This window comes from Quercus lobata, chromosome 2, assembly GCF_001633185.2.
Source record: "Quercus lobata isolate SW786 chromosome 2, ValleyOak3.0 Primary Assembly, whole genome shotgun sequence".
NCBI classification, from domain to species: domain Eukaryota; kingdom Viridiplantae; phylum Streptophyta; class Magnoliopsida; order Fagales; family Fagaceae; genus Quercus; species Quercus lobata.
Window position 1 is genome coordinate 62,273,822 of NC_044905.1, and position 15,239 is coordinate 62,289,060.

Here is a 15,239-nt window from a genome sequence, read left to right on the forward strand (position 1 = left end):
GAGCATGGGGGCTTGTAAGTCTTATTGTATGAATTTCGATTCTTTCAAGATAGTGGATTCAGGTTTACCTTGAAGATAGTTAGGTTAAATCCTCCCCAGATTTTTACCGATTTGGTTTCCTGGGTGATCATATCATTGTCTTATTTATCTTTCTGCTATGCATGATATGACTGTTTGATTGTGATAACCTAGTTTTGTTAATTTGGACTAAGTAACAACTTGGCTAATTACCTAGGTTAATCCAATTGTGTTTTTAAGGGGTCTAAAAACCATCAGAAAGTTATGAAGCTAATCAGGTAATGTATCTATGTTATTTTCTACTTTTCTATGTTTTTGTCATTTATTTGTGAGTTATTATTTATATGCATTTTTTTAAAGCTTGCACCAAAACCCACTATGGGTACAGATTCTATTGTTATAGATTGATGTAGAATGTAGGGTTGTTTTTTGTACTCAGTTAAGGTATTCTAACTTAAAATTTATTTATTTTGTTTTATGTTTGTTGGCTGCTATTCTATGTGTTATTGACTGTTATTTACTATTGTCTATTGAAGTTTATTTTTTTAGATATTGATTTTGTAGTGATGGAGTTTTTCCATAAATGATGATTTGAAGTTAGTGTTGTTAGCTGGCTTACTGTAAATAATTTTTTTGTGGATATGACAAGCTGACTTGACCATGGAGAGGACTAGATTGGGAGTGGGTGGGCAATTGGGTTGCAATCTACTGACCTACCAACTTCTACTGCATGCTGGCATCTGTTGTTATTTATTCATTTATTTTTTTTACTAGTACTGGATCCACTCAAGTGGCAACACAATCACAATAGCACAATGAACGCACACACTTGCAAATTACTTTTTTTTTTTTTTTTTTTTAAGAAACAAACACACACATATAAGGGAGAGAGAAAGATGTTCTAATATAAAGACACACCACAAACTCCACTTGCTAATTACTAGACTTATCAGTCTTAGTAGACTAGACTACCTCTTATTTTTTGTGTGAAAAATTTGTATTGTTTAGTGTGTCAATTGTATATTATGGTCCTACACCCTTTTTGTATAGTGCTTCTCAAGCACTACTTAACTATTTATTTTTTTTTTTTTTTGCTGAATAAGCACTACTTAACTATTGTGTTGTGCTACACTACTCCTCATTGCTATGCTACTTATTTTATATAGAATGACTACTAGTAGTCTATGTAATGTAAATGTTGTTGGAATTCACTTATTGGCTATCTTGCATTATGATTTATATCTGTTACTTGTGTACTGTCAATGGGTAATGAGTCTTTATCAATGTGTTTGTATATTTGATTTGTAGTATGACAAGTTGAGATTTATGCCCACTTTATGTGTTTAATGTGTGGTAGTGGTATTGTGTTTATTAGATTGAGATTTATATTGTGTTTAATGTAAGAGGTTGAGATTTTATTACTTTCTTAACTGAGGTGGTAAATTATTTTGTAATGTGGGTTGAGATAAATTATTTTGTAACGTGATTATGTGATAGGTTGAGATAATTTTTTTTATTATGTAATTATGCAACAGGTTGGGATTTTATAAATGACAAGTCAATATTGACTTGCTAATTTGTGAAGGATTTAAGCCCAACATGTATAAAGAAATGCCGAAGTTATAGAGTAAAAATTGTTTCTTAATGTCCAATATCTTTTTAAAAACAAAGCCCAAATATCTTAAAGAAAGGCCCTATTTAAAAAAACAGGAACAATGAGCTCAATAATAACTTTCATTTTACTGACCGATAGCCCAAACCAAGAAAAAATATACATATGTAAAAGCCCAATCAACATAAATGAACTAACTACACCGAAGTGTAAACCAGTTCTTTCCTTCAACAGGAGAGGTGCGGTTAGATATTAGGTGCAGTGCAAACCCCCCACCCAAACAAAGTTTTTCTACAAACTAATTTGGAAAGAAACTTTTCAAACTTCTTATATATCTTTTTTTTTTTGGTGTGAATTTTGAAAATTTAACCGTTGAATTTCATGTTTCTTATGTTTTTAACATGAATATCAAATTTCGTTCAAATTGGATATTATTTACTATTCAATCAATAATCTTATCTTGTATACACAATGTTAGATCATAAAAATTTGAAATTTTAATATTTGTTTGATGAGATAGCAATTGATATTTGATTTTTTTTGAAATTTTATATTTATAAAAAATATAATAAGAACATGCAATTTAACGGCTAGATGTTCAAAATTCACACTCATTATAGAGATATATGTATAGGCCTAGTTGTGCCGTTGGCAGAGTGGCTGGTAAATTGTTTGCGGGTTGGGCTTTGATTAAACTGACGTGGAACGTAAAGGGTCCTGGGTCTAGGATTCATGACATATAATGAACATGGATGCGTGGCCCAAACTCTACCTCATATTAGTTAATTAATTTATTTATGAGCTATCTCACGTTAGTTGGCGAAACATCAAACTTACCAAATTATATGAGGCCATGTGTATGTTCTAGTTGAGCTTTTTCACTTTTTAGTTGGATTGGGGGTGAAGATTTAGGAGGGAAATGTAGAACATTTTTGGTCCTCTCGTTTATCGCTTGGTCCACTGGGTGTACTGCCTCTTTTACTCGCCATGAAGCAGTGGTGGTACCCAACTATAAAGCAGATGTGGTACTACCTCTTTTACTCGCCAAACTAATTCATTTCCATAGGAACCACAAGTTCGAGAATTTTACAGGAAGAGAGAGTTGCCCAATATTTTTTATGTTGTGGCAACATCGTTAAAAACAACAGAGGCATTTGGCACAATAGCACATCAAATTACACCAGGGTGGACCATTTTACTTTAAAGTTATAATCATATATAAACCTGCCAAGAGATAGCACGACTTGGATTTTGACATAATAACAGGACCGTGAGGCATCCTCCAATTACACGTTACCGTAACTTCGTTAGGAAGATGAAGCTTCCTCCTTTTTTGATGTAATTACATTTTTGATAAGTTAGGACTTAGGAAGCTTCATTGCTCATTGGCAAGTACAACAGCAAGCCAGTTTGACACAGATGATTGAGTCTCAAACCAGTTATTTGGATTTAAAGACAAAGGAGTAATTGCAACCTGTAGTGCCAAAAAGACAACCCCAAAATTAGAAATCAAGGACAAGAGGGTTGACAAAGATTGAAAGATATGATAAATAAAGAAGTTGCAACTTACAAATCCATCTTCAAGCGCTCTGTAATCTAGATCCTCATCTACATTTTCTTGCTCCTTTTCTACAAACTGCAAACATTAATATAACCACTTCTCATCAAAGATGTTCAAGCTTGAAATAATCCCCAAAACATAGATAAGTAACAGTGAGTATTGGCTGCTACTGCAAAGTCCGGCCATTTAATTGTACCTCTAAACGGAAGTATTTCTTCACAGTTTGTTGGGAACTGAATTTCCCTGCAACTCCAACAGATTCAATCTCCACATTCTTCCTTTGTGAGTTCAAGCGACGCGCAGCACCCTAAGAATTTTAGAGAGGATATGCCTTTTAATAATTGACAACTGAAACATAAAGCCACTAAATCTAGGAGCTTAAAACATTGTAGCATTATGGTATAAGAAACATGCAGAACTTACAGCAGCAGAGGCATCTCGGCTGAGCTGTGCCAGCTTAATACCAAGGCTTTGCTGATTGGACATGAAATGGCCACCAACCGAGGGATGCCTGTTTGCTGACACAGCTTGCCAGCTTAGAGAGGACCTCCATAGACTCTGCCTGGTCACCTTGAAGCCCTGTCATATAAAAGTATAGTCCAAATACATAAGCCACAATTGCAACTAGAAAGCACTTGAATATCACTAAAGCAAACTGTGATGACTAATTGAAGTGCTTATGAGACAGAATGGACGCCCTGACACTAAAATTTCATACAATTTTGGCCTATCAAACAAGAGGAGGGCCTAAGAATCTATTTCTGTTTAATGTTGATCTGGCTAGAAATGTGGCATACTGACATTTGATTCTCTTTCAAATCTCAAGGGTTGGAACGAAAGCAAAATGTGCCACAGAACAGCATTTGCATATTTTGAAGTTTTGTTCTTAGTATCAGATAACAAAAAAGATATAGCTAAACACCTGAAAGATCCTTCAATTAAAATTAAAATGATATCCTTGGAGTACCATTCGCACATAGATGCAGATAAGTTATTCACAGTAGTTCAGATATACAATTCTCACTAACAAGAACTCCCTAAATAACAACGCGTTTCCTCCAATCCAAAACATTGCAGTTGAAGAAGCAAACCTTGTTTGTCAAAGGACTACTGGGAATCTCAATATTCAGACAGCAATTTTTAGGAAAAGTTCCTTTCTCAATATCTCTTAGGGCTGCATGTATTAATGGCAAAGAAACATCGACCGCATCCTTCAAATCACTCTCACAGCTCACGTCCTTCTTCCTGGAAAAAAAAATACACCGACATATAATATACTCGATAGAGGCCCCTCAAAGTGCAGGGCGACAAAATTTCAAAAGGGTTGGGAGGAGGTAAAACACAGAAAAAGCAGTCACCAGTTGAATGATATGCAAAGAGATGGTACACCACAAATCAGTGCCTCTCTAGCTCCAGCAACAGCCCCAGAGTAGAACCTAAGTCATGGGACACAAAGATTGTTAGTTGAATCACTTTTCAGTGATCTGAACATTCTCAAATTTTGTTTTTTTTTTTGTTTTTTTTTTTTTAACAAATCAAAATCTGAACCAGTCTGAATTTTCAGGGACACCGACATTTTATGAAAGTGCAAAGCAAATTATGTATGAAGCAAGCACAGCATATTACTCACATATTGTGACCACAACTCGATCCTCTGTTTACTCCACTAATTACCTGCATATGTTATGATAAAAATGGTAAGAGTACATTGGTGCTCATAAATTTACAAGAATTAGTAAAGAGATTGTAAATGCATACCAAAACAGGCTTTGACCAAGAAAACAATGCCCCAGATAATGCTAAAGATACACAATCAGCAGGAGTACCTGATCATATCAAATCAAGTGCGTTTCATCTTAATACACAAAATTCAAAGTGAAAGACAATTCTCAATTCTGTGGTGCTGTGTACTAAAAATATGAAAATAATCGAAATTAGCATAAAATTACAACGATAGCTATAGCTCGTTTATTTTTTACCGGTAACTTGAAAAGCAGTGGCGCCGCTGATTTCAACAGAACACGCGGCAAGCGTCTCACGAGTCGTGACGGAGTGACCGGACACCGATCGATCCCTGCACCAACCCAAAATAATTTTACTATTTACTATAAATTATTACAGTCTATTACTACCTCATTCCATTAAAAAAAATTCAAAAATGGCGAGATTTTCTTTTCCCGCACTTTCTCAGCAACCAAACGGAGAAATAAAAAAAGAGAGAGGAAATGGAATTGAAGGAACCGACGATTGGGGAGCGCAGACGTGAATGTCGAAGCGAGCGTCGTGAAGGAGAGCTTGGACGAGGAAAGTGAGACCAGGGGACTCTATGCCTTCGCCATTGGTCACCAACACTACTGGCTTTGTATAACTACAATCCTTCTCCTCCACGTCAGCATCAGCAGCGCCCGGACCCGAACAGTGAGCTCCGGCTGGTGTAGGTGGTTGTTCGTGGATCTTTTTGCCTTCTTCTACGGCGTCGTTTCTGCTTATCAGTACTTGCTGGAGATTCGAGATCAGAGATTGAGGCATGAAATTGTTCCTTACAGAGGTCGCCATTGAAAAACAGAAAGAGATTTGATTTTTTTTTATTTGATGGTAAGAAAAATTGATTGCCAATTATATATATAGTGGGAGTGAACCGTTCAGTCAGTTCCGAGTCTTGAACCGTTAGTTTGCGCGAGCTCTTCCGGAATGTTTCTTTAGAATATAAATAAATAAAAAGGTAAACAAATGCCCTAAGACATTGATATAGGTGATATTTTTTTTTATAAAAAAAAGGAAAAAATAATTTTTTTTTTTTTAAATTTCCCATAAAATGATATTAATTTTTTTTTTAAAATAGACCATTAACAAATATTCTAAAGACACTCATTAAATACACTCATAAATAAAAAATGAAAACATAATTCACAGTCATGAATCCACATTATTTTCTTGCTAATTAGCAGCAACTGATTTTTTTTTTTTTTTCCAAATTGTAATTTTGTCATTCAAGTTTTAAATTCAATTTTATCTTATTAATAAGTTTTCAACCTTTTTTTTTTCATAAACATTTTGTAAGTTTAACTTGATTAACTATAGAAAGGAAATTATACAAAATACTATGTAGTTTTTCACATAATCACCTAAATATAATACTTAACTCTCATTTGATATTGGTTTATGTGTAAACCAATAAAAATATATGAAAACAAACAATGAATTACTTATGTGATAATATGTATTCATATTATTTTTATAAGAAACATTATCGTAAGAGAGTTAAGTGTTATACAATTAATGGATTACACATAAAACAATATCATAGGGTTTTTTTTAGAAGAATATCTTAGGAGGTTAAGTGTTAGATTAAAATTTCAAGGAAATTCTATGTTTTCCTAAAAAACCACATGAGAGTTTATATATTTTTTCATTATAATTAATATTAACATTTTATTTATTTATTTATAGAATTTCAACTTATATATCCGTTTCTGATGATTGTGTTTTTTATCATTATAACATTAACCTAATTTTGAAAGTTAAGGAAAAAAATTGACCTATTCAAATTTATAAGACTAAAAGTGAAATTATCCCCTTTATTGAAAGACCAAATCATTTGACTTTTAATATATATATATATATATATATACACACATACACACACAGGAGGGCCAATAAATGTGGTATTAATATATGTTAATATAGAGCTATTATTGATTTTTCATGAATAATGAACATCTATATTGGTAAGTAAGGTTAGAGTAGTGGTTTCAATTAGCTCAACTTATAAAATCTGTTATAATAAAGACTTGAATATCATATCTATTTATTAGAAAAATAAAATATTATTTCTTTGAAGTAGTTTGGGATTTAACATCTACATCTTCTCTTTCTCCCTCTTTTTCTTTACTTAACAAAAAGATAGTCATGTTGGATTTTTACTTAACTTTTTTTCCCCCCAAAATCGCTTTAATTTTATTTTGAGATCATGGCTTTTCCTCCTTAAAAGTACAAAAAATATTTGATTGGCACAAGATAAAGGGTGAATGTCATATATTTCTTGCACACCTTTGAGCTCTTAACAGTAAAAATGAAAAAACTATGTATATATTCTAATCTTTCAGCTCTTTTAATAATTGACTTTCTTGGTAATCTCTTTCTCAAAAAAAAAAAAAAAATTCTTGGTAATCTTATGCAAATATGACATAACTTGGAGACACAATAAAATTTTTTGAGATGGATGACAACTTTAATTTGTATCCTATTCTCACAGGAATAAAGCATAAATTGAATCATGTTAATACATACTTTCTGCATCAAAATAAGCTGCTTTCTGCATCAAAGATTTTTACTATATTAATAAAATATACTTAAGAAAGGATGTATTATAACATGGTCTCAATTTCGTATGATTACAGGGCCACATGAGAGCTGGCTCTTCATGACACCATCTGAAAAAGGCTCTCTAAAAAATCAAACCCTCCATGTGGTATTGTCTAGACTCTAGTGACCGAGAAAGACGAGTACCAGTTGCTTGATAATGTAGTCAAACTTAATTTCATACGATCATATATAGTTGGGACCGGACACCTAGCTACCATTATGCCTATAATCATGCCCATTATTATTTCCCTGTCACGACTCACATGACCTTCTAGATATGGGCCCGCTGGAGTAACAACGATTACTGCGAAAATGGGGGTGTTAGGTTAATATGGTCACTTTGATTCACAAGCATAAGACTATATAATAATGGCATCCATGTTGGTGAAATAATGTTGTACGATATATACTGTTCAAGGGTTTATCTTATATGGTTATTTAAATAGGTGTCACTAAAGTGAAGCCAAAGTTCTTTGTTTCTCTCCCTCATCGTTTGGACAAATGTGAAGCTAAATTCAAATTTAAGTAAAGTCGGTCATAATTTGATATGGGATCGAGAAAAGTGAGGATAGGCCGCATAACTGTCTCGACGTGATTACATTTGACTAATAGGAAAGGAAAATCACAGATCTTAGAATTAAATTCAAAGTGTTGAAAGGAAATGATCAAAAAGTTACCAGTCCCGCATTTCAAACAAATTTGAATGTAGCCGATCGAATAAAGCAACGTTATGTTGATGTTGCTTTTTCTTCTTTCATTTTAACTTTTGTTGCTAAATTCTTCTTTTTCATTTAACTTCACGTTTTAGGTAATGAATACAGTTCTTCTAGGTATCACAAATAGGAGCACACAAATGCTCAAAAAGTTATCCCCAAGGGGCAAGAAGGGCCTCCAGTATGCCCAGATTAAAGCCCAGGAACATCACACAGCCCCACATTCATTTTAACTTTTTAACCCAATTTAATGTTCATAACTGAAAGCAAATGGCAAATGCTCCTACATTGGCTTACACGAATTGCAAGCATCAAAAAGCCTGAATGACATATAATTCAATGGGTTGGCCAAGTGGATGGACACTTGGTCTCAAAGTGCTTGTCCCAGGTTCGACTGAGTGTGCTCTCCAGTTTGAGTTTAGGTACCTGCACTTTGAAAAAACTCTCTGGACTAGCGATTTACCCCTCTAGAGATCATCTGACGCGAACAGTAATTAGTCTCTGGTTGAAAATTTTGATAATACACCATGAGAAACCAATATATATATATATATATATATATATATAATTCAACTCTCAGTACTACAGACTATATTGTACAAATCATAGTGAACTTTGTTTCCCCAGTTGGAGACAACATTAAGATGAGGAGGCTTTTTCTAGTCTTCATCAGATCCAAGGTTACTTGGATTATTAGTATGCAACAGTTTTCTTTGAAGAGTCTCTCACGAAGTGATGCACGTCTATTATTTTGGGTTTTCTGTTGGTGATAATAGGAATGCTTGATAGAAGTAACCTGCCAAAATCATGTTCATAGACCAAAGAAGATGAATATTCCTACCAAAAGTTTTATTATATATTCTTTAAAGGATTAGGTTAATGTGTCCTCTAAGACACACATTAAACTATCTATTTTTGAAAATATTTTCTCGAAAATTGAAAAAATTGTCAATATTTTTTCAATGTTTGAGAAATTTTTTTTCAAAAATAAAAATTATTGTGTGTCCTTAAGACGCACATCAGCAAAATCCTTCTTTAAAAAAAAGATTTTTTTTTTTTTTTGAATTTTTGAATCACTAAAGGAGACTGCTTTGAGAAAACTAGACCGGTTTTCCATCTTTCTATCATCTCATACAATGATATGGATATTTTACCCACACTACAAGAAATCTGTACAGACTGTACTATTGGGCGGCTTTTTTTGTGGCCCCTTGAAGCCCAACACTACTAAACAAGGACAAAGAATTTAGCACACGCGACCTCCTCTGCAAGTTCAAGGTTTGCCCTGCTCACTTTTGCCACGTGTCTTGCAATTATAATGTCGACCTCACTAAGGGATTATTGTTTTATTATTTTATTAACTAGTCGCTAACCCTTGCATAACCTGTGCAATGCACGGGAAAGTTCTTAGAAATGCTAAATATTTTTTTTAATCAAATTAAATGCATTTTTTGTCGAGTTGAGAGAAATTTAGTCAACTTAAATGAACATTTTCGCTTTGGATTTTAAGGAATAACTCACACAAAAAGGAATATACAAATTTCATTGGGATTTTAGCTGGTCAACCAAGGTAGGTGTGCGTGTGTCTTTATATATATATATATATATATATAGTGACTTTGTCAAATATTTCTTAATCTGCCAACAAAGCAAATTATTGTTCATTTGAAGCAATTTACAATGTTCATTCTAGGCAGAAACTTACATACTTTTTGTTGTTGTGAATTACAATTTGAGTAGATGAAAAATAATATGATGTTCTATCACTGGTTATTGCCTTTACAACAAAAAGGGTAAAATTTCAAATCAAAATATTACATATCACATTTAAAAGAAACGCTAACAAAAAGTAAAATATATGACATGCACTAATAACAAATGATCATAATATTCAAAGAGTTTTGTAGATCAACAACAAAATCTTATTAAATTGCTGGGGGTAGGTTCACTAACTATATTTTATCAATAAAAATTATTTTCTTCATAAGGCTTGTTTAATTTATCATATTAAATATGAGAAAACAGGTGCAAGCATATTGTTGTTGACTCTACACAATATCACAAAGAGTCTCTCTTGGATTGCTTCATTCTTCTTTGTGCTCTACAACTAAAGCTCCCCCATCATAAGCTTCCTGCCTTGCAAAACTGTGCAGACAAAAGCAGAATTCCAAAATTTTCATTTCCTACTTTTGCAGCCCTCAACAAAAGTTAAGATTCATGATTTTATCAAAATCTTGCATGCTTTTATTATTAAAATTCTCAATATATACACCATTAGCATAGATACAAATTGATTCAAAAGCAGCCTTATTTTAAAAACACCATAATGCAGAAATATCACCAACAAATAATCATAATATTTGAAGAGAGATGAATGAAGCAAAATAAAAATAATTAAAATTCACAAAATGAAGAACCAAATATCAAGAACATAGAGGGAGATTGTTGGGAGCAGAATTAACAAACCTAACATAAATTGTTAAGATTTTAGACTCAATTGGAAAGGAAGTAACTCTAAAAGTTTTAGCTTGCCAAGCTTTCTTGCATTGTTTTATACCTCCTGGAGCAAGGATATCAAGGGAGTTACAGGATGAGTAGATAACAGACCAAACAAATTGGCACGTATATCAACCATGAATAACACACCCAAAATTATAAAAATCTAAATAGATTAAAATGTTAGATTGAGAAAGAACTTAACTGTTTATTTATAACTACCAAAAATGTTTAAGGATTTCCAAAACTACTAAAGTTTGTCAGGGTTAACAAATTTTATACACCTATGGGAATCTAATTTTTTTCAATCCAGTCAAAGAATTAGATAAACAAACAAAAAGAATAGAAAGATATAATACCTGTTTTCAAAGTTTTCAAGGGCTTTAACTAATTCCTCATACTTATATTCCTTTATCTCCACCTTTACTTCTACTTTCTCCACCACTCCTGCACCTTTTAAAATGCCAAAATAACCCAACGACGTTGTTTAATGCAATATCTTTTAAATTAAAGCATGGACACAATAAAAATGAGTGAAAAAGATCATAAATTTATGTAAACATTCAAAAATTTGGGAATTCAGATTCAGATTCTGTAATAAGAACAAAACAGTCGGGTATATTATCTTAAAGGTGCTGTCTAACACAGAACAAATTGGGTTGCCGAATTGTTTGGTTTTTCCTTTACAAATGATGTACGGTAGCTGTTAGTTTGAGTTGAAGCCAAGAGAAGAATTTTTTTAGATACAAAATATTCAAGGACAGGTTGTATGATTGAAAACAAATATTTTGCCTTCCAACCATTTAAAAGAAATATTTTACCTTCTCACAATGAATTATTGGAAAAACAACTAAAAACAATTATAATGAGTATAACAATCGCAATAAACAATATGTTCCAACCGTTTAAAAGAAATATTTCTTTTATTTTGTATAACAACTCAGCTAAGTTAAATATACTTTTTAAAATGAAAATAGTCTAAAAACAAAGGAGTTATTTTTTTTTTCTCTTTTTTCTTTTATTTAGCAAGTAAACAGAATAATGAACAAATATAGATTTCATAAACAAAACTATTTACATCAGACAAATAGTGCAATACATGTATTAGTAGCAAAGCAGTAAATGATCTGATTAATTGTTTTATATTGACTATTTATATATAACTTTTATGCAACAGGAACTTTTTTTAAAAATCTTTTACAAAAATTGTTAACAAACCTTGAGTCGATGCAATTAAGTATGCAGCTCTTTATCCAAAAATAAAAGTAGAACCTGCAAAATAAGTATTTTTTTTTAGTTTTTTTAATTAAAATAATTTGTAAAAAACAGAATAACGAAGATCAATAATAGTGCAGTAAATGACCACCTAAATCAAGTTAATACCTTCTCACAAAAACAACAGCGAGAGAATTAACTCCTACATCCTTTGCAACTCCAAGCACGCAAAAAAGAAAGTAACATAATTTATATTTCTAAACCTAGACATGGATCAATGTATGTCTGTCTGTGTGTAGTACCAAAATGTTCAATTTCTCAGAGAAAAGAGGTATTGGCTTTGCAATCTTTAATAGTCGAAAACTAATTCACATGCTCTGGCACATTATGATTATAGAGGTACAGAACTACAGAGATTGCAATCTTTAGGAGGCAGCAAAAAAATGTGCAAGATCTGGAAGACAGCATCAAAAACAGGTCATTCTAAGCTTTAGTAGTTGGAAATAGATTCACATGCTTAGTAGCTAATGTGATATTAGAACTAAAATCAAAAGTCATATCAAGCATAATTTAACATGAAATAAAAATTGCAAAGTGGAAACAACATTAGAAATTAAGATACCATAAACAAAAATGTAATCAAAAGAAATCATAATACCATCACTTAACTGGGAAGAAGCCCAAGTTTGAAAAACCCCACTAAAGTATTCAATTTGTACCACAATAAGACATAGAAACAATAAATATATTAGTAAGTATATGAAAAATTGCTAATCACAATCAAATTCAAAAATCAAATGGAAAGACATGTCAATCTCACTGTCCATTGGATTGTTTTTGTAAAGAGAAATGCATGTTTTAATTTACTGTGTAGTTTTAGAGAAACAAAAAAGAAAAAAACAGTTCTTGACAATATCTGAGGACCTTAAACAATCATATATTATGAACATTCTCTGTTAACAAAAAGAAATTTTCTTTCAAAAAATCACATGCCCAAACATAAGCCTAAATTTTTTATAAATCCAAACATAAGCCTAAATTAAAACAAATTCAGATAAAAAACGATATTAAAATCTCTAGCAACCTGAAACTGAAACAAACCCCAGCAGCAACCCAAAATAAATTAATTAAACAAACCCCAGCAGCAGCCCATAACTATCTGCAACACACAGCCCATACATGTCACTAAAAATTCTGAAAACACAATCTACAACAATATGAATTAATTTTTCAGCCAAAATAAATTAATCATCAGGCCGACTCTTAGGCCTTTCAAAAACATAGAAAAAAAATTAAATCGATACCATCTCCACCATGAAACCCATCGATATTTACAATATTTTCTTACCAAACCTGTAGAATTTGAAATCCCTAAATCAATAGAAAACCTAATTGAAGACATATAAGTAAAACATAACTTTGAGGCTCTGTTCCATTTAAACCAATTTCAATTTGAATTTTAACCCATATCAATCAAGTAAAATTGAAACTTGAAAAAGATCAAATTGGAATTCTTCATACTTGAAAAATCGTCCAACATCAGAAACGGAAAACGATCCAAATTCTTCAAGTCAGTCCTGAAAACCAAATGCCCAGAAAGGGGGCCAAAAAATAATCAATGCCCAGATGATAAAAACTCAAGAACAAAATAACCATGAATCAAAATTGACATTAGCCAGAGGAGTTGTGGCTGAGAAAAGGAGGGAGCTGCATTGAATGAGAGAGTTAAAGAAGAAGATGAAGGAGATGGGAGTGAGCTTGAAATAGAGAGAGTTTGATCGAGGGATTTGTTAGGGCTGATTTTGCGTTTGAGAGATAGGTTTGAGATAGTTGCGGCTGAAACCTACGGTTTGTAATTTGTATTTTGTTAGGGCTGATTTTGCGTTTGAGAGATAGGTTTGAGATAGTTGCGGCTAAAACCTACGGTTTGTAATTTGTATTTGGTGGAAAAAAAAAGATTTATTATTATTTATTTAAGTATTGGCTGAAACCTACGGTTTGTAATCTGTATTTGGTGGAAAAAAAAAGATTTATTATTATTTATTTAGGTATTGCTGACGTGGAAAATTGTGGAAGTTTTTTAAAGATTTATTATTATTTATTAAGGTATTGCTGACGTGGAAAATTGTGGGAGCTTAAAAAGTTTCGGTTTTATATATATATATATATATATAGATATATAGATATATAGATTAAAAAATTGGGTAAACTACATATTTGGTCTCTAACTTTTATAATGTTTGTTAATTTAGTCCCTAATATTTCAAATGTGTCAGTTTAGTCCCTGACTTTTTGGTATTATGTCAAAATAGTCTTTACCGTTAAGTGATGAATGAAAAATACTAACATGACTAACGGTAAAAATATAATATAATTTTCATTACACATAAACTGCTACATGTATCACCACATCAGCACAAAAAAAGGGACTAAACCTTGTATTGCCGCATGTCTTTAGTATATTTTTAGATTTAAAATTTTCATTCATTTACTTTTCCTTTGCTTTCTTAGGAACCAAACGGGGGTTAAAAAAATCCACAGTTTAAAGCTTAATTTCCTTCATTTTCTCATATTTTCCCAGCAACCAAACGAGGAAAAAATAAAACAAATTTCAAAACCCAGAGAAAGAGATACAGAAAGGAATCACAATGAAAGAAAAACTTCAAACCACCTCATTAACTCGTATTGGGCTTGCAAGTTCACTAATGTCCACGCCCCACTTCAAAAAATTTCAAACCAATCACTGACATAAATCAACAGTTGGGTTGGGCTCAAACTATTTAAAACCTTTGACCTTACTCTAATCCCAACTCAAACAATTCAACAATTCAAAGATCCTTCCCTCTATTCCTCTGTACGTTCTTAAAACTCCCAATCGGGCCAATCCCATTTTCTTCAAATGATAGATCCAAAATTCCAAACAAAAAAAATCAAACACCCCTGAGCACCTAAACAAAATGAGTTCTGAATCTAATCAAGCGCACTCAGCAAAAACAACAGAATCTAATTATGATTGTGATTGTGATTCTCTCTGCATCTCTATATGGGTTTTGGAATTTGTTTTGTTTTTTCCTTGTTTGGTTGCTGGAAAAATATGAGAAAATGAAGTAAATTGAATTTTCAATTCTGGTTTTTTTTTTTTTTAATCCAGTGCCTCTTACATTGTTCATGGGACATGAACAATGCAATTAGCAAATGCACAGTGATTTCATTAATGAACAGTAACGAAATTTTTTTATTTTTTTTTATTTTCAGTTTT

At 32.2% G+C, this 15,239-nt stretch overlaps 1 protein-coding gene and 1 long non-coding RNA gene across 3 annotated transcripts; both read right to left on the reverse strand.

Moving 5' to 3' along the window:
• Positions 1 to 2,797: 2,797 nt before the first annotated feature.
• LOC115976096 (5'-nucleotidase SurE 1-like) lies at positions 2,798 to 5,875 on the reverse strand. The gene is made up of 10 exons (XM_031097198.1): positions 5,437 to 5,875; positions 5,171 to 5,265; positions 4,950 to 5,017; positions 4,822 to 4,865; positions 4,550 to 4,627; positions 4,283 to 4,436; positions 3,615 to 3,770; positions 3,388 to 3,498; positions 3,201 to 3,266; positions 2,798 to 3,104 (listed from the first exon to the last, which is right to left on the reverse strand). The coding sequence occupies exons 1-10, from the start codon at positions 5,745 to 5,747 to the stop codon at positions 3,006 to 3,008; spliced, it is 1,182 nt and encodes a 393-aa protein (XP_030953058.1). The 5' UTR covers positions 5,748 to 5,875; the 3' UTR covers positions 2,798 to 3,005.
• A 4,263-nt stretch (positions 5,876 to 10,138) lies between these two features.
• LOC115974135 lies at positions 10,139 to 13,820 on the reverse strand. Of its 2 annotated transcripts, XR_004087839.1 has the most exons (5): positions 13,502 to 13,820; positions 12,639 to 12,679; positions 11,984 to 12,037; positions 11,125 to 11,218; positions 10,139 to 10,414 (listed from the first exon to the last, which is right to left on the reverse strand). It is a non-coding gene; the product is annotated as an uncharacterized LOC115974135 (long non-coding RNA). The 2 variants fall into 2 exon arrangements; XR_004087840.1 differs by lacking the exon at positions 12,639 to 12,679.
• Positions 13,821 to 15,239: the final 1,419 nt, after the last annotated feature.